Source organism: Podarcis bocagei (genome assembly GCF_964188305.1).
Source record: "Podarcis bocagei genome assembly, chromosome: 5".
Taxonomy (NCBI): domain Eukaryota; kingdom Metazoa; phylum Chordata; class Lepidosauria; order Squamata; family Lacertidae; genus Podarcis; species Podarcis bocagei.
This window is the reverse complement of record NC_138129.1, coordinates 21,667,034-21,693,658: the sequence shown is the minus strand read 5'-3', so window position 1 is coordinate 21,693,658 and position 26,625 is coordinate 21,667,034. Positions and strand designations below refer to the sequence as shown.

General features: G+C 40.6%; 1 protein-coding gene across 2 annotated transcripts; it reads left to right on the top strand.

The window, feature by feature from the left end:
- The first annotated feature begins 248 nt into the window (after nt 1–248).
- Nucleotides 249–25,628, top strand: CSE1L (chromosome segregation 1 like). Of its 2 annotated transcripts, none has more exons than XM_081196085.1 (25): nt 249–399; nt 2,187–2,282; nt 4,120–4,262; nt 6,076–6,177; nt 7,485–7,630; nt 7,794–7,884; nt 8,424–8,531; nt 9,464–9,556; nt 10,323–10,490; nt 10,583–10,712; nt 11,942–12,007; nt 13,091–13,293; nt 14,270–14,354; nt 15,246–15,307; nt 16,307–16,443; nt 16,816–16,919; nt 17,167–17,264; nt 18,584–18,734; nt 19,148–19,356; nt 20,555–20,652; nt 20,821–20,906; nt 21,501–21,582; nt 22,567–22,713; nt 24,036–24,267; nt 25,127–25,628. In XM_081196085.1, the coding sequence occupies exons 2-25, from the start codon at nt 2,198–2,200 to the stop codon at nt 25,214–25,216; spliced, it is 2,916 nt and encodes a 971-aa protein (XP_081052211.1). In that variant the 5' UTR covers nt 249–399; nt 2,187–2,197; the 3' UTR covers nt 25,217–25,628. The 2 variants fall into 2 exon arrangements, with proteins under 2 accessions (XP_081052211.1, XP_081052212.1); XM_081196086.1 differs by having other exon boundaries at nt 271–390.
- The last annotated feature ends 997 nt before the right edge of the window (nt 25,629–26,625 follow it).

Genomic DNA, 26,625 nt, shown 5'->3' with positions numbered 1-26,625 from the left:
TTAGCCTGGGTGGACCGATGCGCACCAGCTGAACGAAGCCAAAGGACAGCAGCAGCGCCGTCATCCAGCTTCCTGGCGTGCCGCCGCCCTTCTGCTCTCACCCTCCCGGGCCAGGCTTGAGCCAAGCCGCGTTGCCTTGTGGGAAACCGCTGAGCAGGGCGAAGCCCATTGGCCCGCCCGGACTGGGCAGGCTCGCGCTCGGGATTGGCTGGGGCCTTTCGAGAAGGCGGCCGCTGATTGGTGCTCGGCGGGGGGGAGAGGGGAAGAGGCCGCTCGGCGCCCTGCGTAATTCGGTCACTACGTCGCCGCCGCGCCCTCTTGCCGAGGTTTGAATGTGAAGCGGAGGAGTTGCTGTCGCCGCCGTCGCTGCTAGTCGTGCTCTCTCAAGGGGTCCGTCAGGTGAGGCCGGGCGCCTGAGCGGCGGGGGTCCGGAGCCCTGACTCGGGCAGGGGGGGGGGGAAGACGGCGGAACCCCGAAGGGAGGCGGCCGCGGTCCGCCTTCCACGGCCCTCGGGTGGCTCTCGGCTTGTGGGCCCAGCCGAGGGAGGGGGCGCACCTGAGCATGCTGCGTCTGACTCGGCCCGCCCCTTCGGGGCTGCGCGCGCCCCCCGTTGGTCCTTGAGCCTAGCCCGTGACGAAAGCGCCCTGTTGATTGGCCACCGCAGCTGCCACTCCGGTGGGCGAAATAACGAGGTGGTGTGATCCGAATATACTTTCAATCACTGTCTCTCCGTTGCGATTTCCCCCTTCGTGGTATTAAGGCCAAGCCTCTCTCCTCGCGGACTCAGCCCGGAGGCCACGGGACTGCCACATGCTGCGGAGGGAGCGGGATTTGTAGTTCCTGGTTCCCTGGGTGTAATGAGCGGGTGCAAAGCAAGGCTTAGGCTGCAATCCTCTGCGTGCTTTTCCTGGGCGTGAGCCCCACTGAATGGAGCTGGGCAGACTTAAGAGTAAGCATGCATGTCAGTGACTACGGTGCTAGTAGCTCCAGAAAGATGTGATGGGTCTAGGCTTATACGGAAATAGGGTGTTTCCTAACCTGACTTGGAAGAGACTTGCGGGTGTTCAGTGGCAAGGGAAAGCCACTCTGCACGTGTTCAGAGGTGATTCTTAGGTGCTTGCATGGAACGTTACATTTCAGAGGATTTCCATAAACGTTTGTGGTAATTTTGCATGGCATATTATTTCCACATTGCAAATTAGGAGTTGAGAAAAAATAATGGCCATTTCCTGAACTCACAGCACAGGTAATCGGCATACCGGTAAAAGGTATGAAATAGAATATGTTTATATCTCCCAGTATTATTTAGGAGATGTGCAGTAGCATTTCGTAGCAGGTAAACTGGGTTAACAGCGGCTGGATCCTCCTCATACAACAATGGTTTCTTAAACAGTGGGTGGACCTTCTCCAGGAAAATGTTTGTAATTGTAGCTAGAAGTTTTCATCTGTCATGGTGGGTCTGGGGTGAAAAAACACATCATGGCCTTCACAGTATCAAACAACCTGTGTGGAGACTAGGTCAAACGTGAGCCATGCAACTGCAACAAGTGGATGCTTTTGACACTTCCTCTATAGGAAAGGTAAACGGTGTTTCCATGTGCTGCTCTGGTTCGCCAGAAGCGGCTTAGTCATGCTGTACATGTGTGTGAATGATCACTTTGGTTCCTGATTTTGTGTGATGGTCAAGTATGTTGTATGTAACTTATCTAAAACTAAAGAAGAGGAGGAGTTTGGATTTGATATTCTGCTTTATCATTACCCTAAGGAGTCTCAAAGCAGCTAACATTCTCCTTTCCCTTCCTCCCCCACAACAAACACTCTGTAAGGTAAGTGGGGCTGAGAGACTTCAAAGAAGTGTGACTAGCCCAAAGTCACCCAGCAGCTGCATGTGGAGGAGTGGTGAAGCGAACCTGGTTCACCAGATTACAAGTCTACTGCTCTTAACCACTACACCACACTGGCTCTCGAACTGCATGTGTGCACCTAGAGGTTTTCATACATGCCTGTAGGGTTTTTTCTTCTAGTGGTTGTTCCCAAGGGTTCCTTGACTTTCCAGAGAGATTTTTCAGAAGGCAATGGAAACAAGTATAACAGGTGGTTCAAAAACGTAGCAATATACAGAAACTTTGCTTATGACTCTTGTTCTTGTTTTTGATTTTTATAGAAATTTTTGTTAAATTTTTAGGTTCTGCAGTTATGGAACTGAGTGATGCCAATTTGCAGACTTTGACAGAATACTTAAAGAAGACACTTGATCCTGATCCTGCCATAAGGCGTCCTGGTAAACAGTTTAAAAATATGAAATTTGAGCCTGCATTGAATGGTGTCTAGTGATAGTTTGACCCAAAACATTATAAGATCTGTTTAGTCATTTTCTGGGTTTTTCAGAATCAATGGTAATGGCCCAGAACATGGTTTTTCAAACTGTTGGAACAACATTCATTAATGAAAAAGAAAACTGCTTGATTTTTTTCAATATGTTCTTATCTGAAGGAGCAGGCTGACTGAAATCAGTATTTGTCAAAATGAGACCTCTTTTTACTTTCTGTCACTTTAAATGCAGATCAGTTGTGTGGGTGGGATGGCTGACCCCTGGAAACCTCATGTGACAGTTGGACATACATTCTTTCAAAAAAAAACCTTAGAAGGTCCATCTGTATGCTTTTTGAATTGCAGTCACGTTACTGATTATTAAATGCAAGTTGGCTTTAATCTTCCTGCGATCAAAACTGCATGACGGATCAGTGAATACTTTCTGAGTCATATTAACTGTCCATGGTTCCATTCTGAAATCTGCCTTTGAGGTGATTGGGCATGATGCAAAGAGAGTAGGTTGCATTGAAATCTGAAATCAGATTTGAAGTTGAAGTGAACTGTTTAAGCACTTCATGTCCCTTCAGCTTCATTAGGCATGCCTTACTTATCTTGATTGTACCCACAGTCTCACTCAGGATAGTAAATGTGAATTCAGGGGGTCCTGCTTAGGCAAAGTAACTGTGGAAATCTCAAGAAAAATCTAACTAATTTCAAAAAGACTAGAGGAGGGGCAAATGTGTATTTTGCACATCTTTACTGTATTTATTAGCTGTTCAGATAAATTAGTGATCTCTGCATGCTTATATTTGAGTAAGCCCCATTGAATATACTGGGATTTGCTTCTGAATAAATATCTTTTGAATTGCATTGAAGGTCAGGTCCACACTGTGCTGACCTCTTAGAAAGAGTCACTACTGGAGGTGCTGTTTTTGCCTAGTGGAATTGTTGACTCCCCCCTCCCGCTTTTAACAGCAGATCCTCAGGCCAAATCTCACACAGCTTATGAAACTGCTCTCACAACAGGCTTGTCATGCAGCATGGAGAGCTTCTGTACAAGAAACATTAAGTCTAAACATCTGTTGGCTGTGTGGAACTAGTTATGTGGTTCTTTGAATCCAAAACAGTTTATTAACACTGCAAAATATAAAGAAGTAAATGTGTATAATATTGGTGTTTAACTGTTAAATTTTACAAAATATGTAACTATTTCATTAAATTACTTCCCATCATTTAAATTGGGTCTTCCAGTACTAATTCTTACTGTGCACTCTGCATTTCTGGAAAAACTTCAAAATACTATATGAGCCAAAGTTTTTCAGTAAAGTGAAGGGGAGAGGCTTAATATTTTTTGTCTCTTTGTTATTCACAGTCACAACATTTAGGTTAAGATGACAGTCCAAATTGGGCTACCTTTTCAGAAATTGTGAAGATACAGAATTTAAAAGCAGCTTCCTGATCTGCATCTAAAATGATTTGCAGTTGCCATATTGCAGCTGTTTAATAATTGTGGGGTTGCAAGTACTGTCATAGAAATATTAGGCGATATCCAACTAAATCATACTCTGTGTAGGTCTAGTAACAGTAACGGTATTGAACAAGCTGGTTGTGAATAAAGTAAATTGATTTCAGTGGATCTACCCTAAGTGTGGCTTAGTAGGATACCATCCCTTAATAGCCTTTTCTTCACTGTATCATGCTAAACACCAGCTTGGTATTGTATTAAATGGTGTTAAATGTTTGGGGTTTAGACTGTGGAATAGCTAACCTTTTTGCTAAATTCATTATATTTAAATGTTTTATAGCGGAAAAATTCCTTGAGTCGGTTGAAGGAAACCAGAATTACCCACTGCTACTTTTAACTCTACTGGAGAAGTCCCAAGATAATGTCATCAAAGTCTGTGCCTCTGTCACATTCAAGAATTACATTAAAAGGAACTGGAGAATTGTAGGTATTTTGTTTATTACAATTGTACTATGATAGTGTGTTTCCTTGTAAAGTAAGTGGCTATGAATAAAGTAATGGGAACACTTGTGAACTAAGATGTTGCAGGATGATTATAGACATCAGATTTGGTATTGTGGTAAGCTACTGAAGGGAATACCAGGGATGTGGGTGGTGCTGTGGTCTAAACCACAGAGCCTAGGGCTTGCCGATCAGAAGGTTGGTGGTTCAAATCCCCACGACGGGGTGAGCTCCCGTTGTTCGGTCCCAGCTCCCCACATAGCAGTTTGAAAGCACGTTAAGTGCAAGTAGATAAATGGGTACCGCTCCAACGGGAAGGTAAACACAGTTTCCACGCGCTGCTCTGGTTCGCCAGAAGCGGCTTAGTCATGCTGGCCACATGACCCGGAAGCTGTATGCTGGCTCCCTCGGCCTATAGAGCGAGATGAGCACCGCAACTCCAGAGTTGTCCGCGACTGGACTTAATGGTCAGGGGTACCTTTACCTTTTACCCATAAAGCTACCTTTAGAAACAGGTATCTATTTTTCCAGAACAACATACTATTAGTACACTTATATACTGAAGGGAATAGTGATTTTGTATCTGAAATCCCAGTTTCTTTGGTTGCTTTGCTAGTTGCAAGGATCCACACATTTGGACTTGTTTCACTAGCCAATCCTTTATTGGTGTCCTTCATTGTCTCCTCCCTTCCCCAAGTTCTGTGGCACCTACAAATAACTTGAGAAAGGTATGGATGGTGGTGCTTGAACTTGGCTTTTGCAGAAAACATTACAAATGCCTTGTTGTTACTATTTTCTGCAAATGAGCTGTGGAAAGAAAAATGAGAAGTAGAGGAAAGAAAAAGAAGAATTTTTTCTCTCTCACAGTCAGGATTTTTGAGACAGTACAGTGATCTTGATAGATGAGAAATAGTTCTCACTGGTGAACTGTTGAATGAATTTATTATACTTCCTACCATGTCACCCTTTTCTGATTTGGTTACTTTCATTAGAATTGGTGTTTTAATTTTTATAACTTTGAACTGTATCTGCTTCAGATCTTCCAACTATTGATACTAATTCATTGCAACAGGAAATTAGGACACTTAAAAACAACTGAATCAAATGGTCCACTTTGAGGTTAATATTTATTATTTTGAGGATGTTCCAGAATCTGCTTTAAGAGCTTATACTCAGTTACTTTTCAGGTGCTTTCTCATCAATGGGTTTAAAATGTTGGAAAAGAACGTCATATAAATACTTAAATCATAAATTTGGAAAAGTATCATTTTACAGCTGCAGTTATTGGCACAGAATCAGGAATTGGGAAGGTAGCTCCTTTCTCATGGAGCATTTGAAACCTGTGAAGATGATAACTGAAGCAGCGGGGGTGGAGTGGGGAGGCTATAAGCCAGCAGTGGATGCTGCACCATGGCAACCCCTGCAGTTGCTGTTTAGTTTGATGATGGAGAACACTGATGCGGTGACCAGTTTATTTCAGATGGAAGTGGAAACAGAGCACGAAATGGAACTCTGCTTCCTGGTGTCAGCAAATTCCACCCATCTCGCCTGATGCATCCACATGCCAGTATGTAGTGTTTACAGCTGAGCTGTTGTGATGCAACTGGTTGTGGTCTATTGTCTGTCTGATTGGCGGTATGCACAGGAAAGTATTTCCTGGGCCCAACATGTTTCAGAATAAATGTGTAGCGTTTGCTTTTTCCTGAAAGCTTACAACTCAGCCAATGCACTTGATGTAAAAATCCAAGTATCTCGAGATGTTATGATACTAGCTCAACTAACATTTTGTTCCTAGATTGAAGATGAACCAAACAAAATATGTGAAGCCGACAGGATAGCCATCAAAGCCAACATAGTACACCTAATGCTTAGCAGTCCAGAACAAATTCAAAAACAGGTGAGGGTGACAATGAAGAAAAAAACCAGAATTCAGCTTATTTCAACAGGGAATTGTTTTGTGCTGGGAGACTGATTGCGTTAATATATGAAATTTTGTTTTAAAGTGAGAAGCAATGGATACATCTAAGGACGGATGAGTTGCTTTGTTTCTGGTTTGTGTCAATTTCACGCATGTTGGTTCACAAGTCTGTATATAACCTGGGGAAAAAAATCAGTATGAAAATTGGTTTTTAAATATCTTACCCTAAAATAAGTGATTTTTGGTGCATTTTGGTATGTTGTTTTGAGTTGAGAATTGTATTACAAAATTCAGGGAAGTGTGAAATCTGAAGGATAAGTTTGCTCCGATTTGTATTGGTATTATTAATATGTATTCCTACTATTCATATTATATGTATCTTATATGCAAAGAAGGGAAGCTGCTATTAAGTTTTTTATTGGAAATAAGATGAAACCTGCATTAACATTTCAGAAGTATTGGGTTTTTCGCTTCTTAATTTTAGCAAACATAGCTGATATGGTGAAGATAAAACATGTGATTACAGGTGTGCCATTGAAGCCATGGGAGGGAATCCTATGAGAACATTTGGACAGATTTTAAAAGCCACGAAATAATTCAGCAGTGTGTGAAACTACCCCAGTATGCCAGCTGAATTTCCCATATGCAGTGTCTTGTTCTAGTTTGATATCCAGGGTGAGTGGGGAAAAGGCAACTAAATAGGCCCAGTAGTGCAATAATTTCTGCTTGTGCACTGAAACTTCCTCTCTCTCCTTTCCCCCCAAGTACCTCCCCAGTTTGCTGTAGATGGTCAAGGGAACCCCCATAAAAGATTTGAAGGGTTGCGGGGGTCAGGGAGAAGAGAAGGAGAAGAAATTCATTTGCACAGCCAAAAGTCCTTGCCCTAGTGGATCTATTTAGTTGGATACCATCCTTAGGGTAAAAGTGGCATATTCATAAGGCAAAATGAGCCAGGACACCGAATGTGAGTCTGCCACTGAAAATGGTAGCTGTACATGCAATTCCCCCTCCATAGTATCCTGTACCACTGTCATGATTTCACATGATCCACTGTCCCATCATGCTGCCATTGACAGTGGGGTGGGGAAGGGGGAAAAGTAGTTGCGGTGTCATGAATAAGATCTGCTAGATATTGCAGAGAGGATCAGGGAGGTACACATGCACCTGCTTTTGTCACTGGCAGTTGCATACTTAACATGTAGAAAGTCTGTCTTGAGTTTACTGTAAGGTGGTTGTTTATCTCCATGCAAATACCTGCATAATGTTTCTGTCTCGCTCTGTCCTAGTTAAGTGATGCTATCAGCATAATTGGTAGAGAAGACTTCCCTCAGAAATGGCCTGATCTCCTAACGGAGATGGTGAATCGCTTTCAGAGTGGAGACTTCCATGTTATTAATGGAGTTCTTCGTACAGCGCATTCTTTATTCAAAAGGTAGTGGGTGAATTTCCAAGTTCTGTTTTGAAAGTAAAAGCACTCTGCTCTAACAATAATGCCTTTCAACTGCTAACTTCTTTATTTTGCTTGGCTCTAGTTTTCAAATTGATAGAAAATGATCATGCAAATTAAATAGTTCTGGTTTTCCTTCATTTGTCAGGTATCGTCATGAGTTTAAATCAAATGAACTGTGGACAGAGATCAAACTTGTTCTTGATGCTTTCGCACTTCCCTTGACAAATCTCTTTAAGGTACAGTGTTGTATTTGAAATATGGAATTGATTTATATACCTTCTGTGTAATGTCTTTTTTTAACTTCACAGCCAACATAAAGCATTTTATGTTGACTTTTATGAAGTTCCTACTTCTGTCCTAGCTGCTGCGATAGTCAGATATATAAGGTGAAGAAGATAAAGTTTGAACTAAAATCTTCCATTCTTACTCTGATCGTTTTTAAAGAGGATGTGTTAGCATCATATGCTGTTTATTAATAACTGCAATAATTGATGCTAAATTAAGATGTTTTTATTAAAACAGTGCTATTGGTGTTCAGACCTCTCTTTTCTAGGCTGTGCCTTTTTTTGTTGCTTTTATATTTTATTGATGTTTTAGTTTATCTGGTTTTGTACATATATTGTGCTTTTAATAGAAAAGAGAAATTACATTTAGTTGAATTTGAATGAGAGGCATGAATTTGTGGCATCAGTGAGCTTTCACAGAAGTGGAACAGTATTGGCAAGTGTCTGAATAGATTTTGTTGGTGATTGCTATTAAAATTGCTCTTTTCCAGGCCACAATTGAGCTTTGTAGTACTCATGCAAATGATGTCAGTGCTTTGAAAGTACTCTTCTCATCTCTGATTCTGATTGCTAAGCTGTTCTACAGTTTAAATTTTCAGGTAAGCCATCTTTTACATGCTCTTCTAGTGGATAGTTCTGATCCTGCAAGCAACTTTCTGTATAGGAGCAATTTCACTGATGGATAACTGCATGATTAAAAACCTCGGTGCTGCTAGCCAAAATTCTTGATGGGTTTTGGAGATGCAAGCAAGTTTAAAAACGCAAGTATCTGGCCAAATGTCAGTGCTCCATAAGTGTGCTAGGATAAGTTGTTTGTTAGAGATTTAACAAATCTAAAGTAATGTGCATGTAACCTTTTAGTATAAGAAGCTTGGCTTTTCAGATTTGGATTCAGTGCTGATTATTTTTGGTAAGACTGGATTTGATCAAAGGTTGTGTCAGGAGACAAAAGAACAGAGGGAACGATAGCTGTTGACAGACAGAACCTCTCAAATTTAGGGGTAATAAACCTACTTAAGTTTAATTAAGTCAAAGGAAAGGTGGGTGCTTCTTGTTTTTTACTCTTCATAGGCATAATGGTAGGCCAGTAAATAAAGAAGCAGGGCTTAGATGCATCTGTTACTAAGACTAATGTGGTCCACAATGACCCTTAATTCTGGGAACCCTGGGTGAGCAAAATGGATCTGACACAATAGGCTGCAGTTCCATTGCCTTGAAGCACTGTCAAGCCGTAAAGCAAGCTGGTTGTTACACAGCTCCTGCTATGCTGATTGAAAACTGAGGAGAAGGTTGATGAGCTACACATGTTAAAAGCTACAGAGAAATTGACTTGGCTTGTGTCTCTTGGGCTTTGGATTTCCTTTAGCAGTTGAAAATTATGTTTCATACCTTCTCTTTTTTTAAAAAAAGTAATTCTGTATTTCTTTGAGCAGGTTGCATGCCAAAATAGACAGGAAAATATGCTTATTAAATAAGCAATTACCTAATAGAAAAATAACTACGGATGTGGATCTACTTCTCTATTTTGTAGGATCTTCCTGAATTTTTTGAAGATAACATGGAAACCTGGATGATGAATTTCCATAATCTTCTAACTTTGGATAACAAACTCTTACAGACAGATGTAAGTAGCAACATAAAAGTGGGATAGAGAAGCTGTCGCTCTCCAAATGTTGCTAGACTAAAACTCATCATCCCTGATAGTTGGTCACGCAACCTTTTGGAAAATTTCTGTGTCATGGGAAAGGGGATTCAGAACTCCACTTGAGCTGCAAAAAAGAAGCTTTCCTGGGTTCTGAACAGGACACTGAAATTGCAGTAGCTCAAGTAATTCTGATTTTTGTCATTCTCTTGGAGGGAAATTGTGGAGCCAGTATAGGAAAGATTAAAGGTAGATGGTAATTTTCTCAAATAAAAAATTGTGTCCCTTTGTATAACATATCATAGCACTGGGTCCATATGTTGATAGTGGTAATTCTCTTGTCATGGTCATATGTGATGACTGACTGGGCAATGAGAAATTGGCTTTGGAAGAGGGAAATGCTACCAAGCCTGCCCTCGGATGAGCATCTAGTTAATCTGTTAGTGTTTGGGAACATTTCTCCAGCTAGACTAGGATTTTGGTTTTGGGCAACACAAACTACTTTTTCAAGACATGGGGAATTGCTTGGCTGATTTTGGAACCCAGTTGGGACTTTTACCCTAGATGATGCCCCTAGGCATGTGTTATTGTCCCGTTTTCATCTCCTGAGCCTTCTGACCACCTTGCCCTCCTCCTGCCTCCAAATCCCCTCCTTTCATTTACTTTACTTGCTGCTTTGGCAGATGTCAGGGGTACTAGGAGACTACATTTTCCAAATACGTTGGTGGTGCTTCTTTTTTGTTGCCAGGATGAAGAAGAAGCTGGTCTGTTAGAGCTTTTGAAATCCCAAATTTGTGACAATGCAGCTTTGTACGCCCAAAAATATGATGAAGAATTTCAGCCTTACCTGCCCCGTTTTGTCACAGCAATCTGGAATTTATTAGTCACAACAGGGCAAGAAGTTAAATATGATTTGGTAAGTGACTCTCTTCCATCCAGCTTGAAATAAATGAACCTTTTTTTAGGTGGTCTTCAGATTATGCTCATTTTGTGTTTTCCCCCCCTCAGTTGGTAAGTAATGCAATCCAGTTTCTAGCTTCGGTTTGTGAGAGGCCCCATTATAAGCACCTGTTTGAAGACCAGAATACACTGACAAGTATTTGTGAAAAAGTCATTGTTCCCAACATGGAATTTAGAGGTAAATATTTCCTTTCTTTAAAATCTTGATTAAAATTTTCCAGGAAAGCAAAAATTGAGTTTTTAATACTGAGGGCTTTAGAACTGGCACAGTAGCCAAGTAATGGACTGTATTTGTGGCCATTTGCGTTCAAGAGGTTTGCAGCATGGTTTTGAGAGGCATTTTCTGTTCTGCACTCTCAGAACTGCACTTCCCTTTTATATATATGTAATATGTATGTCCGTCAGAGTTGGGGAACTTCTGTCACTCCAGCTGTTGTTGGACTGCAACTCCCACTATTTCTGACCATTGGTCACGCTGGGCGGGGCTGATGGGAGTTGGGATTCCAGCAGTATCCAGAGGGGTACAGGTATCCCATCCCATCATGAGTGACTGAAGTAACTCATCAGTTTGGAAGAGTTGAGTTCCTCATCCACTAGTGCTTCTAGCTCAGTTTAATCTGAGTGTAGTACACTGCTTTTACATTAATTGGATTTCCCCCTGTCTCTGTCATGAAGTGGTTCATACATAATGCCAAAGAAAGTTTTTGTACTCCAGAAATGAGTCTTTCAGTATCTCAAACTGATTTCCAGTCTTAGTTTGTTGGGCGAAGTACAAACTATAATTTTGGCAGTTCAGATGAAATGGTAAATCATAGTTCACCTCAAATGATGAAAGAAGTCAGGGAATCATCATGTCTAAGGAGAGGCTGCTTCAAATCTTGTTGTTAAAGATTTGGCTTTATGTCTGAAGCAGCCCAACAGTTAAAATCCCCAGCTACTCCAAGCTATCCTTAATATTTTGTCATACAAAGATATACATTGGTTGTGATCAGGATCTAAAGAGCATCTCATGCTAATGGAATCTTTTACTTTTTGCCTTTGAATAGCAATGCTATACCATAAGCTGCTGCTTCTGGAAATCTCTGTTTCGAAACTAATTTGCTGTGCAGTATGGTGCAGGGTTGCTATTTAAAGGAGGAGTAAACACCATGCATGGCTTTATGAAAATAGTTCCACAATGTAATTTGGACCCTGGCCTGAGTATTCTAGATAAGAACTTTATTTACTACTCTCATTTAAAATACTGATGGTTCACGAACTCCCATTGCCTTGATCATGGTAACTTCATAAAACAGAGCCCAATAATAGGTGATTTAAATTTATTTACAAGCATATGTTATATTAAAATAAATGCAGTTTGTATATCATGGCTGATCTTTTACATGTTTGTGGACTGCTTTTCTGCAGCTGCTGATGAAGAAGCCTTTGAAGATAATTCTGAAGAATATATCAGAAGAGACTTGGAAGGATCTGGTAAGCAGTTCTATACTGGGTGTATAATGGCATTTGAGAACTGATGCAGTTTTCTGAAGTGTTGACATGTGCATAAGTACATGCATTAATTGTCTTCCCTTGAATAGGCATGCATTCGTAATAGGGTTAAAATACTTCTTCCCTTTGGGATTCAAATATGTAATGGTGTGGGTTTTTTGCGCTTGTCCTGTGATTCCATGGATGAGCACATTTGTTGGCTATTGGGGGTGGGGGTTCATCTGACAAGCCTTAAGGCAATTTTGCTTGCTTTAAGGGTTACTTGTTTTTGTCTTGCTTTTTAGTAGTTGCTGGTGTATTACTGCAACACTAGAAGGCCTAGCACTACATCAGATTAAATTGTTGTTGTACTTTATTTATCCAGTGCCTACAGCCTTCTCCTACTGACAGCTCAGCCTCCACTCTTGAGTTACTCCAAACAGTTCTCTATGAAGTTCTTCTTTACCCCAGCCAGAATTTTCTTCTTGTAGCTTTTCACACCCTCTCTTCTAATATATAGTCTGTTTCTATGGAGTACCAAAGAAGCAGATGCATTTGGGTTGAGTGCTTCACATACTTTTTACTCAGCAGTCTCAGTTACATATGTGCACACTTGGAATTTAAAACCCATTGAACTCTGGGACTGAGAGTTTCTTCTGAGCCTTTGAGGGGCACATGTTGCAGGGAGCAGTCATTTTTAGTGAACCATTTGTTTCCCTTGTGATCTTAAATTGCTGACTGTGTCAGGATTAGTTTTATAGGATCCTAAACTATCCTTTAAATAGTCCCAAAATTCTTCTGAATGTTATTTTACTTGTGTTTTGATGCTATGGCCCTGCAGTTTTTGGTTTCATTTATATTCATGAGAATCAATATTTTGGCAGATTTTGTAATTCTGCATTCCTTAATACCACTAGCATGATTTTTATGAATAATAATAGAGAAGCCTATTTTAGCAAATTGCTCTGTCCCTGAAGCACAGCAGGGCGAATCCAATTTAGCCGTTTTGCAAGCAGAGCTTCAAAATGAAGAAACATTGTTTTAATATAACCCATAATGCATCTTGTTTTTATCTCTGCCTTGCAGATATTGATACCAGACGCAGAGCAGCCTGTGATCTTGTAAGAGGGTTGTGCAAGTTTTTTGAAGGACCTGTTACTGGGATCTTTTCTGGTTACGTTAACTCTATGCTGCAAGAGTATGCAAAGAATCCATCTGTCAACTGGAAGCATAAAGATGCTGCTATTTACCTTGTAACATCTTTGGCATCAAAAGCTCAGACACAAAAGGTACTTGTTTGCATCACAGGGTACATAAGTTGAATACCCATCCAGACCCATTTCCTTGGGGAGAAGAACCATTATTTAATAGTAAGCACTCCGTGGAAGAGCTTTCTTCACAGTAATGACATGTTTATGACCCACAGACTTTTAGATATATAAAATTGACTTTGGAATAGTTTATATAGAGTAGGTCAACCCATGAGCAAAATTTGGTATTTGCCCTGGGAACAACCTCTGCAGTCACTGCTTCCAATTTTGTTGCATTCCCATGCATGCCTTCTTGGAAGTATGCTAATTTAAGTGTTCAAGGATTGGATTGCTGTGGTTTAACAATCTCTTCTAGGCTTGGCAGAATGTTGGGGTGGGGACTTCAGCACTTGATGTAAATATAAGAGGTGGGACATATGGAAAATAAAGTTTCAGAACAGTGGCCCAGCTTTATAATTTTTGGTGTTTTGGGGATAGCCATGTGCTGCTCTGTTATCTCGAATGGGAATTTCCATTTTACCAACAATTGAAATTAGAAGTACTGATTACATTACTTCACAGATTTAGAGCACCTCTACAATAAATACCTAAATTGACATAACAATCATGAGCATATGGAGAATTAGCTTTTTTCAGGACTATTATTATGTTTGCAATATAGGCTGTTTCTATCAAAGTTGTGTTTTTTACATTTTAGAAGACATGGCATAAAATGTATTGTGGTTAACCTACCTTTCACTTGCACCTTTCATAACGATATTAGATATCTGAAATAGGCTAACCTAGTATCCTATAAGTAGAATATAAGAGTACTCATTCCTTCTCCCATTCACAATCCAGTGCTTGAAGCCAAAGTATATACAATGAATACTTACAGAAATTGCCAAATATCATTCACATGCAAACTTCATTAGTGTGTAAATGGGAGCTTCTATAAACCAGTCCAGCAATTAATATTGTTTATGATTCTTTTATCACACTTTTTTCATCCTAGCATGGAATAACACAAGCCAATGAACTTGTAAACCTGACGGAATTCTTTGTGAATCACATTCTACCAGACCTGAAGTCTCCTAATGGTATGCTTAGAATTCTATATTAAACATCTGTAACACCAATAAATGTAAACGAACATGGGAATAATTTTGGATCTGTGTTGTTGTGTCATGCAGGGAAGACATGGGCATAGATAACTAAAACAGTCATAAGATCTCTTTAATTTCTTATCATGCTTTAGTGGATTGCCTTGTATATTGTATTTTTGTAGATGCACACCTGGTATCGGTGGGCAAACTGTCCAAGATCCTGGAAAGCCTCTGCCACTCAGAGTGGCCTGGGGTGCGGAACCCTTATCGGCTGAAGATTATCAAAGCAACCTTTCAGGGGCCACATGCAAGTGGTGGGCAGGGCCAACGACAAAAGTGGGCAGAGCAATGAATGCAGATTTTGCCTTTATACAATAAACTAGTTTGTATGCATGTCTCACACTCCTCTCTGTCCTCTGTGTAGGAGCCATTATCAGAGTTCATGGGCACATTCCAACCAGGGGGAGAGGAAAAAGTTGGGGAGGAAGTGTGGCTTGTGTACAGTGCCAGGACCTTATGTTCCCCACTGTTTGAGTTGACAATATTTGTCAAGGTGGACCAGTGTTCTGGCATAGTAGAAGACGGCTTCCTATGTTCTTAATGTGGGTCCAGAAATTGAGGGTGGCTGGAGTTATTTTTTTGAAGTTGGGTGGAGTAATGGATATGGGGACAGAACAAAGGAGAGCCAAGTGAAGAGCATTTTTGTGTGTGTGTCATTCTGCAATCTTGTCTCTCCTTAAGCTTGAGACTGTCAGTGGGAATCTTTATTCTGTTGATAAATTGTGGGAATATGCTGTGAAATTTGAGGGACTTTGAACTTCTATTATATATCTAATTTTGTCTATATGGTAACCGCATAAGTAACTAGTATTAACTTTTTGGCAGTGAATGAGTTTCCCGTGCTTAAGGCTGATGGTATCAAGTACATCATGATTTTCAGGAACCAAGTAAGTTCAGAGTTCTTAACATCCAGCTGAAATTGTTTGATAGACTATTTTTTGTGTGGGAAAAATACTGCAAATGGTGTACCTAGAACTGTACTAATTGTTTCACAGTGTGGTATCAGTACTTCTGGAAAATAACATAAATTATTTTAGGGTACCCCACCCCACCCCATTTTAAAACCTCCAATTCTGAAAAGGTTACAGTATACAGATGACAAAACCCTTTCCCTGGAATCCAGTGAACAGATCATAATTGATTTGGGGAAGATTCTCTAATTTCATACTTTATGTTTCTTAGAACAGGTACAGAAAGTGCTCCTGTTTTCGTGTGTGTGATATCTTCTAAAATCTTCAGCTATGCAATCTTCTAATATGCAAAACATTCCAAAGGTCCATGGGACAGCATCCTGGGGACCATAGGATTTCATGAGCCTCAGTTTCTGTGGCCTCCTGGAAACCTCTTTGTTGTGGCTGCAGCAGCCTCCAAGGCTGTCCCTCTACTATCAGTGATTTGGCAGTAAGGAGGTAAAAAGGGACATGTTAGGGGCACATGAAAGAGAGGCTTGGGGTCTATAGGCTCCAAAGATCTCTTGCTTCCCCAGCAAGGGAGGGGGAAATTGCTGGCTCTAGAGCTGCTGTGCTTGTTTTTCCTCCCCCACACCCAACACACACGGTGTCTGCAGTTGCTGCTGGCAGTTCTTCCCCCACAGATTCCCCCACCCACATTGAATTGCTGTGGCTAGGAACTCTTACTTGACCCATGACCTTGGTTTAATAGAATATGCACAGTAATTTTTAAAAAAGCTTAATACAGGTATGGCTGCACAATGTATATATACCTCATGCAGGAAAGTTACAGTGGTCTGCTTATATAACAATTGAAATGACCAAAACATTGTAATAACAGATGGATTTTTTCAGTCCATTGTTTCTGACCTAATTCTTCCAAAACTGCTTGGTACTTGCTTCTAAAGCATTTTTACCTATGTGTCTATTTTGTAGGTACCCAAAGAACAACTATTGGTGTCTATTCCTCTCCTAATCAATCATCTTCAAGCAGAAAGCATTGTAGTTCATACTTATGCAGCCCATGCTCTTGAAAGGTTATTTACAATGAAAGGAGCTAACAACACTACACTGTAAGTTTATGTTCAGGTATATATGTTACACTCATCTATTCATTGATTTCTTGCCGCTTTGGCTATATCCCTCACTGTATATGAAGAATCCTAAATTGATAAAACCACACACATGTTTATTATGCTAGTTCTTGCATTTTCTAAAACCAGAGTTTTTAGCTGATTTCCAAGTTGACTGCGCTCCAGAGGCACTTGAAAATGAGTTGGCCTTCTCCATCTCTCTGTCCCTTGCACTGTCATACTCTAGGATTTCATACATTCTCGCATTCCCTCTGGTGTCCATTCAGGATTGGTAAGACTCTCCAAAGTAGAGGATCTTGATGAGTCATTGGAAAAATATTGGTGATAATCAAACACTCTTTTCCTCTACAGGATTACGGCTGCAGAGATGGCACCATATACAGAAATGCTGCTAACAAACCTTTTCAAAGCACTGACACTTCCAGGGTCATCAGAAAATGAGTATATTATGAAAGGTAAGAGGCTACATTTATTAGTCCAAATAGTTACCCTCAAATTTAAACCACTTTTTCTATCTTAGAGGTTCTCCCGTTAGTATTTTTCAATGCGGTGCTACGTGCCTATATAAAACTTAATAAACAAGTTCTTATCTTGGATGCAACCTACAAGATCTAGTATTTTTATGCAAGGAAAAAAAGGTATTGTTAAGCTTAATGTTGCTGTTGTTTCTGCATTCAGTAATATAAATCTCTGAATTTCCAGCTATCATGAGAAGCTTTTCCCTACTTCAGGAAGCCATAATTCCCTACATCCCTTCTCTCATCACTCAACTCACACAGAAACTGCTTGCTGTCAGTAAGGTAAAAAAGAAGATACTATTGCTTTCTTCTGTTCCCCTTTTCTCGACCTGATTTAGAGGTTCACTTTTTGTCACTTGTGTTGATGTAATCCCTTGCCAATTTAAAATATAAAGCTTGCTTGAATCCTTGTTAGGGAACCAAATTATGTGTGTGGGGGGGGAGGTACTCACCATGATCCCAAGATCCACTGGGCACACAGTGGATCTGCACACACAGTGCTGCTCTGGGCTTGTGTTTATGGACAAGAGCTATTGAATACAACTTTATTTTAACCTTAGGTTTTCTCTTACTTATATCACTGTATCCGCTTTTTAAAAGAATTCTATTGAATTTTTGTAGAGGCACATCAGGAGATTCCACTGAATACTACAGAACAAATGTACCGCGCAGAGCTGCCTCCACTCCTGGGACCAGCGCAGCTGTGCGCTGCCATCCGGAGTGGGGCGCTAAGCTCCGCCCCGCTCCCGGTGGCCGCGCAGAGCTGCCTGCAGTCCTGGGACCAGCGCAGCTCTGCGCCGCCATCCGGAGCGGGGCGCTAAGTCCCGCCCTGCTCCGGATGGCGGCGCAGAGCTGCCTGCCATCCCGGGATCAGCACAGCTCTGCCCATCGCCAGCCCCACAAGCTCGGGGGACAACGGGGAGGCAGAGCGTGCCTTCCCACTGTTCCCCAACCTGGTTCTTCCAGCCCTGCACCTGGGGGGGGGGGAAATAAAATTTTTTTTCTTTATTTCCCCCCCAAAAAACTAGGTGCGTCCTATGGGCCGGAGCGTCCTATGGGGCGCAAAATACGGTACATATAAAAGCATAGCCAAAAAAAACCCCAAGTGTGTCTGCTGAATAAAATTAATAGTTAATAAACATCAAAATATTTTTTCACTGTGTTTTCATGTAATTTCCATGCAAGTTAAATGAGGATCTAGTAAGTTATAGTAAAAATTGTGATTGGAACTTGCATGGAAGCATTTAAGCTTGTCATGTGATTTTTCTTAATATATAGTTGTACGTCCACCTATACGGTGAAAAGTAACTTGGTAGTCAGAAGCGTGTTGATATTCATCTAAGGCAGCCTTGGGAATTCAAGAGGAGATTCTAGCCAGATACAAGCTAAATATGGCCATTTTCAGATTTTGACCTGATTAGAGATTGGAGGAGGCTCATGTCAGAGGTTAACTGTTTGCTTTCCTATGGTGTGACTAGAATTATCATGTTTTAGGTAATGATAGTTGCACTGAAAGCAACTTCTTGCTTTTTAGTTTAAGTAAGAATCTTATCAGTAACTTTGTGGTGTTCACGTCTTCTTTTTTTCCTTTTCCTTTTTAGAATCCAAGCAAGCCTCACTTTAATCATTACATGTTTGAATCAATTTGCTTGTCAATAAGGATAACTTGCAAAGCAAACCCCACTGCTATTGGAAGCTTTGAAGATGCTTTGTTTATGGTGTTCACAGAGATTCTGCAGAATGACGTGCAAGGTAAAAATAAAACATGATCTGGCTTCTTTGAAATATGGTATAAACAGTGTCTGCAGTTCAAGTAGCCATTATTTATTTATCTAATTGAAAATATACCTATTTACACCTTTTTATATTTGGCAGATGTACATATGACCACCCATATGTTCTTATCTTTATGTAAGCCAAAAGAAGAAAAATCTTAATTTGTGTGGCTATATTCATTTATTTATGTTATTGGCCCACCCTTACTCCAATAACCTCAGGGTGCTATAAATGGTGGTTTCTCATTCTCTGAGGAGGTAGGTTAGACTGAGAGTTCACAACCAGCTCAAAATCACAAAATGCTTCTTTGGATTATACTGTAGGTATCAGTATTTGCACACATGAATGCACCCTCCTGTCACTTATAAACTGTCTTCCCCTTTCAACAGAATTCATTCCATATGTGTTTCAAGTGATGTCTCTGCTTCTGGAAATGCATAAAAATGACATCCCATCGTCGTATATGGCCTTATTTCCACACCTGCTTCAGCCAGTCTTGTGGGAGAGGTCAGGAAACATCCCCCCTTTGGTGAGACTCCTTCAGGCCTACTTGGAGAGAGGTGCCAGCACAATAGCAAATGCCGCAGCTGACAAAATTGTATGTATACACTGATTGCATTGCTTGATTTCTAAGTGTGTGTGTGTGTGTGTGTGTGTGTGTGTGTGTGTTTCATAAAAAAGAGGTTGGAGACCCTCTCCTGTGTTAGTAGATATCAGAAAGAATGAATTATCTTTTACTCACCCTGGAAATCCAAGTTGTTAATTCAAGTTAGCTTGTGAAGTTACAAAACTTTATTAGACTCTAATGGCTATCACTAAGGGAAAAGTCTGCGCCAGACTGCGATCCTAGAAGGCAGAATTCAAAGATGCTATGCATATGCTTCATTGTAGAAAACGACACATTTTGAATGTATTATCTTGAGCAAGTTTCTTTTCATGTTGGAATGGATTCAGATTTGCCCCTCCACAAATGGAAATGCTGCTTTCATTCAGAGAAGGAAATGAGATCCACCTGAGGCTCCCCTACAGCCCCCAGAGCCACTTTCATTATGTTTGGGAATGGAAGTCTTACTGACTTCAGATTTTTGCAGACTGAAGAGATTACTGGCTGGGTTTCCGTTTAGAATTCTCATAAAGATGCCAGCCCCCAAAAGCAGCCCTTCCAGTTTGTTGGAGAGTGCTGGTTTGCTCATGTCCTCTTATGGGCTTCCCATAGGGGTCTGGGTAGCCAATCAGGGAACAGAATGTGGGACTAGTTAGGTCTGATCCTGCAGGACTTAAATTCTTAATCTGCACTTGATGCTAGGCATTTGTCACTTACAGAGAATGAATGGCTATATATTTTCCCTGTTGTTTCCAAGCCATGCAAGCTAGTTACATAAGCCATAAAATTATTAGATGAGCTTGATACTTCTTTCCCATGAAAGCAGTACTTTTCAGTAGTGCATTCAATCTATCCTAGCACTGCTGAATACCCAGCTATGATCTGAAATTCCTGAATAATCTTAACTCAGTTTTTTACCCCATTGCTAGGCAAGTTTAACTAGGCAGAGTTAAATCAGTTCCCAGACTCATTGGCTGTTGTGCTCTGGTAGTCAGTTACATCATAATTCCATTCTGGGTAGATTTTGTAGCTGCCAGATCATTTTACTGTTAATAATTTGCTGGCATCTGTCTGTCTTGGGAGACAACAGAGGAGTGCACCTTTGGAGGTGAGGTCAAGCTGTTGGAACGTTGCAGCGCCTGCTGTGACTGTGGAGGCCGATGCAAAACTTTGTGTTTTCCTTAATTTACAGCCTGGACTTTTGGGTGTGTTCCAGAAACTTATTGCCTCTAAACTTAATGACCACCAAGGATTCTACCTTCTCAACAGTATTATAGAACATATGCCCCCGTGAGTATGAACATACCAAATTCAAGTAATTTTGCTGCTATTAGTTTGCATTATTGTAGATCTCCCATCGGATGTACTCAAAATATGCCAAAAGAAAGTTAAGAAATAGTACACTCAAATGGTCTACTGGATTGATTAACCGGTTTCAACGTATTTTTGTCTTTCTAGTGAATCCATTGATCAGTACAGGAAACAAATTTTCATCCTGTTATTCCAAAGACTTCAGAATTCCAAAACAACAAAATTTATCAAAAGTAAGCTATTTGTTTTATGGCTGATAGATTTGGGGAAGAACTCTGCCCTGAGGGGCTTAGCATGCTTTGGATCAGAACAATCATCACTTGTCTTTTGATTTGATTTCAAAGATGGCAATACAGTGGTACCTTGTGTTGCGTAACGTTCAGGTTACGGCCGTGGCAAACCCAGAAGTGGGTTTGCCGCTCGCACGTGCGCACAAGCGGTCCTTTGGTTATGAAATTTTTGGGATACAGCTGGGACTCCGGAACGGATCCCATTCATAACCGAAGGTACCACTGTAAAGGGCATATTGGTCAGAGTAACAGGATTTGGAGGCAAAGAGAGGAATATTCATTGAAGCTTGAACTTTGTGCCTACCTAGTATAAGAGCTGGGTTGGTGGGGATTTGTGATGCAGTTGGTCCCTCTGCATAACAGCTTTGCCAGGTGGGTCCTAGAGACCCTGTGAAACCAGCAAAGAAGTTTTGTCGACAGATAGCAGGAAAGATACAGATGCTTATTCACTGTGATTTTATAGAAGAGAGAGACACATATTAATACTGCTATACGTGCTCTTTTACAGCTTCTGATTCATTCTTCTTCTTTTAATAGGTTTCTTAGTCTTTATCAACTTGTATTGTGTAAGATATGGAGCAATAGCACTTCAAGAAATATTTGACAGTATACAGCCAAAGTTAGTATCTTTTTCTTTTCTTTTTAGTTTTCTTTCTATTTCTTACTATTACAATTCTATCCTGCCTTTCATCTCAGTTCTCCTGCTCCTCATTTTATTCTCACAACAACCCTGTGAAGTAGGTTAGGCTGGGAGGGGGTGGATGGCCCAAGGCCACCCAGTGAGCCTCATGGCCAAATGGGGATTTGAACCCTGGTATTCCGGGGGTCTAATCCAGCTCTGCAGCCACTGTACCACACTGACTGCACCAGGCTATACTAGGGTTAACTGATAGCTGTATTTTCAGGTATCATTCTGTTTCCCAGGAAGAAGGCAGCGGAGCTGAAAGTGAATATGAAAATATATTATTTGTTTGGTTATTTATTAAATTCATATCCCACCGTTCCTCCCAGCAAAGCCTAGGGCAGCAAAACCAATTGATCCCCTCACAAGTGGCCATAATTAATTTGGTGTCATCTTGCAATAAAGGCCTGACAGTTATGTGCTTTAATTCAAGGTGGCAAACTGTAGAGGAAGAACCAGGAGCAATCACCCTTTTGAAAAGTTGTTTAGGCTGTGAACTGTCCTTAGATCTACGGGTATAGGGTGGCATACAAATTTAATTAATAATAATAACTACTTTGGCTGCAAAGGAAGATTCTTTGTTTGCACTTGCAGCTTTAATTCAAGATGGCAAAGGAAGGCTCAGGAGCAAACTCTTAAGTATGCCCTCATAATTTGGTACTTTTTGGATTTGGCACCTTTACTCTGTCACTGTTCAGTCAGAAATGTTGAGCCCTCTTAATGCTCTTCTCTCATGGTATACTGATTAAGCCAGGAACTCATAACACACCATTTCCTTGGTAATGCTCAGTGGTCTGCCTGATTTGTGTTCAGATTTCTGAGTCAATGGATCTCTAGCTTCTCTAATTATCTGTACTTGACCCAATAAATGCATTAGGTGGATACTGCAAGATTAAATGGGTTTCTTTTGGCACTTAACAGGATGTTTGGAATGGTTTTAGAGAAAATCATAATACCAGAAATACAGAAAGTATCTGGGCAAGTAGAAAAGAAAATCTGTGCCGTTGGTATCACAAAAATACTCACAGAATGCCCTCCTATGATGGACACAGAATACACAAAGCTGTGGTAAGTGCAGTTACTTCTTTGATAAAGTTTATTATTGAAAGGTAGAACTTCTAAGGATGAAGAAGAAATTCCTCTCTTAAAAAAAAGATTTCTATCTTACCCAGGGAATATGCTAGTTTTTGCTTAAACAGTTGCAACAGAGATATTTGCCAAAGGAAGGAATCTCTCTGTTGGCCTCTCCCTCCCTCCATTGCTTCCATTCCTATTTCAAAAAAGATTTAAAAATGTGCTGGCCAAAATATGCTGTGCTGTTAGGAATAAGAGGATAAGAATTCCAACTTGGGGGTGAGAATTCAATCTTGCTGTGTCTGAAAGAATTTAGGGGATCAGTTTAGGGACAGTGTTTTCAGGATACAAATCTTGCAGAATATGTGTGTGTGAGGTCAGGAAGCACATGCAATCTAGCATAGTTCAGAGTAATGAAGTTTACTAATGATATGTAACCAGAATATATTACCGCATTCTGTGTTGTTAATATGGGCTTCTGGTCAGTATCAGTGGAGAAGTCCTCAGCAGTTAAGCCCTCTGCTTGTTTTGTGTCCACCATTCACCGTCCCCACCTAGCACTTGAGAAGCAATCGGTTTGGTTGTATATTCCTCTTTTGAAAGTGGTTTTCCCATGCACCTCAGTCAGGGAGCAAAAGTATTAATAAGATATAAGTTCTCCTGTTCTAGATTAAGACAAATAACAACAACAATAATAATAATAAAATCCACATTGCCAAGTCAGGAGCAGGAGTGACTAGAGCTTGAATGCTTGTGTGAGCAGAAGGTGGGCTGGAGTGCAGCTGTCAATAAGAAGTGTTCCCGGCAGGAACCGTTCCAAATAAGTTGTTATTAGTTTTCCAATATTCCTCCAATAATAGCCAAATTATAACAATATCAATGAATTTGGCAGGAACAGTTCCAGGGGCATTTATACCAAGGCAGTGGTTATATTGTAGAGGAAATATGAATTATAAGGAAAACAAATAAATGTATGGAGCATAATGGAAACAAGAGCAAGTACATTGTTTTCCTTGGACACCGTCCAAAATAGAAGAACAGCCAGAGTATGGACAGGCTTTTTCCAGTTTTTCTGAATGCTTGTGTCATTCCATTGCCAGTTTCTGCTCTGGCTCTGATAACTAGATCCAGGTAGTCCTCTGCCTAAGGAATATTCTGCTGCTGAAAATTGGCTGTTTTCTTTGGTGGTTTGAAATGGTTTGCTGTAACGTATTGTTTTTGTGCTACGCCTTTAAGATTTTAATTTTCGTAAGTTGCTTAGATTCTTTTGCAGCGAGCAACAAATAAGTCCATTAAATAAAAGGTTTTCTCCACAGGACACCCCTTCTTCAGGCCCTCATTGGTCTCTTTGAGTTGCCTGAAGATGATACCCTTCCTGACGAAGAACACTTCATTGATATAGAAGACACGCCAGGGTACCAAACTGCATTCTCCCAGCTTGCCTTTGCTGGGAAAAAAGAACACGATCCAGTGGGCCAAATTGTGAACAATCCTAAAATCCATCTTGCACAGTCTCTTCACAAGTTATCAACTGCGTGTCCAGGCAGAGTAAGATTGCGTGGCTGTAATCTAGAGTGTGTGTGTGTGTGTGTGTGTGTGTGTGTGTGTGTGTGTGTGTTGATATGAATGTGGGGAATCGTTTCTCTCTCCTGAGTCTATTCTCTTATCCTAGAAAACGCAGTGTGTCAAAATTGGAAGATTCCTTTTTTGACTGCTATCTTGAATGAACGTGCTCATAATCGCACTCTGTTGAAATCAGTTGTGCTGATTTTGTAGATGTGTTGGGGACTGGGGTGCCAGGCTTCTGCAAGAGCGATTTCTAAAGCGTGCTTCACTTTCAGATTATCTGGTTCTGATATGGCTTAATTTGTCAAACTCTAGTCAGCAACTGGATGGTTACTTGGTTGTGGCATTGCTCCAAGCACTAACTCACCAGGTAGAAGGTGAAGAGGTGTGTTCATAACTTTCCACCTAGCTTCATGCTGGTTGGACTAACTGGATAACCACATACATGATTCCATCTTTTTCCCTTTCCTTGCACCCAAAGTTAACCTCCCACAGTCCTGGCAGCATGGCACTGCCCCCGCCCCCGTGGTTTGAGGGACTAGGGAGTTTTACAAGTGCCCTTGGTCCTTATTGACTAGAAACAGATTCAGGCTGTGCTAGCTCTGCGCATTGTTTGCAGCGACGATACCAAAGTGTGTAGATGCAGGCAATAGCTTAAGTGCTGACTGCAAGACGAAGCTATAATATGAAAGTATACGCTGAGATGCACACAAGTCAATTAACGCTTTAGGATTTGGAGAAACTAAAATGTTAAAGCACTACTGAATGCCTGCATGCTGGTATGTTAAAGTACTGTAATTTAGATGCATATTAATAGTGCCACTCTATCTTGTGTTTAAAGGTTCCCTCGATGCTGAGTACTAGCCTGAATGCAGAAGCTTTGAAATTTCTTCAAGGATACTTACAGGCTGCAAGTGTAACATTGCTCTGACCTCTTTATTTTGAATGGGAGAATTTCAAAGTTGCATCAAGGAACGCTGATATTGACTGTTCTAAACAAAGCTCGGACAAGGTGAAACGAGTTGCTACTTCGAAAAACACATCACTGAATTACTGCTTGATACAGAAGCTGAATGATACTTTGTTCATGTGATCATAGGTAAAGAAGCAAGCGACTTTCCCATTCCCAGTTTGCTTTCAAAGGGAATAGTAATAGGAGTTTATCATTTGGGATTGATTGAAGTTCCACATCTGCAGTGTTTGGGTACCATTTTAAAATGTATAGAGTACTGGATGCAAACTCATGTTGTCACTTATTTTTTCCAGTTTATTGTCATTTGTATTTCTTTTGTGTCTCAAAAAATTTATCTGAATTGTGAATAAATAAGCTCTTGTTTAAAGTATTTGTCTAGCAATATATATCTTACTATGGTAGAATAAATTGTAGTTGTCTGCAAAGAAACTGTCACTTAGTCCCAGCAATACCCAGCACTTCTTAATTTGCTTTTCCACCTGAGCTTTTCCTTAACACTATTCATGACAAACATTAAAATTGTATTTGGAGAGGCACCTTCATAGCATTCTGACTCTTTAGTGTCTCAGTCATACTTGAACATCCCACCCATCTTTCAGGAAATGCATTGCTATGAACTATAGTGGAAAATAAATGTCTCAGATTTAATCCATGCAGGTGCTTCTTGTTAAGCAGTTGTGTTCAGCTGCATTTGGGACTTGCTGGTATTCTTCAATTTCATATTTTAAACACTGAAATGCTGAGTCTTAATATTGGTTAGTGAAAGGTAACAAATGATTCTGGAGGAACTGCATCTTGCTGAAATTTTGTCTAGGGTTGTGTAATCACTGCTGTTAATATGTGGTATGAGTACCTAGGAGGCTTAAGGTTACAGATATTCAGAAATAAAGAAAATAAAAAGAGGCAATTTATTATCTCTTATGTTTAACAAGACTGAAATGACCTTTACAAATTTAGTGCTATATAAATAGGAGTGATCTTCACAATTGTATACAGCTTGAACTCCCTTAAAAATAATTACTATGCAACTTGAATATTCTAACCACCAGGCCCAGAAAACAGTCTTGAAGGCACATGATGCAGTTCTACTGCTGAAGGTCTGGGCCTCAGTACTGCATGAGTGTGTGACTACCTAAGAACCAAGTACAAACCATTTTCTGCAGCAAGAATAGGACACGAGCCAATTAAAAAGCAAGTTGACAGTCAAATGTATACTGATTTCCTTTTTTAGTATGGACTCATGACCTGGGTGTGTGTGTGTGTGTGTGTGTGTGTGTGTGTGTGTGTGTGTGTGTAACTCCAGAAATCCTGATGCAACACAGACAGTAGCAATGGGCCTTTAAATATGTTTTCATGTACCAATGTCT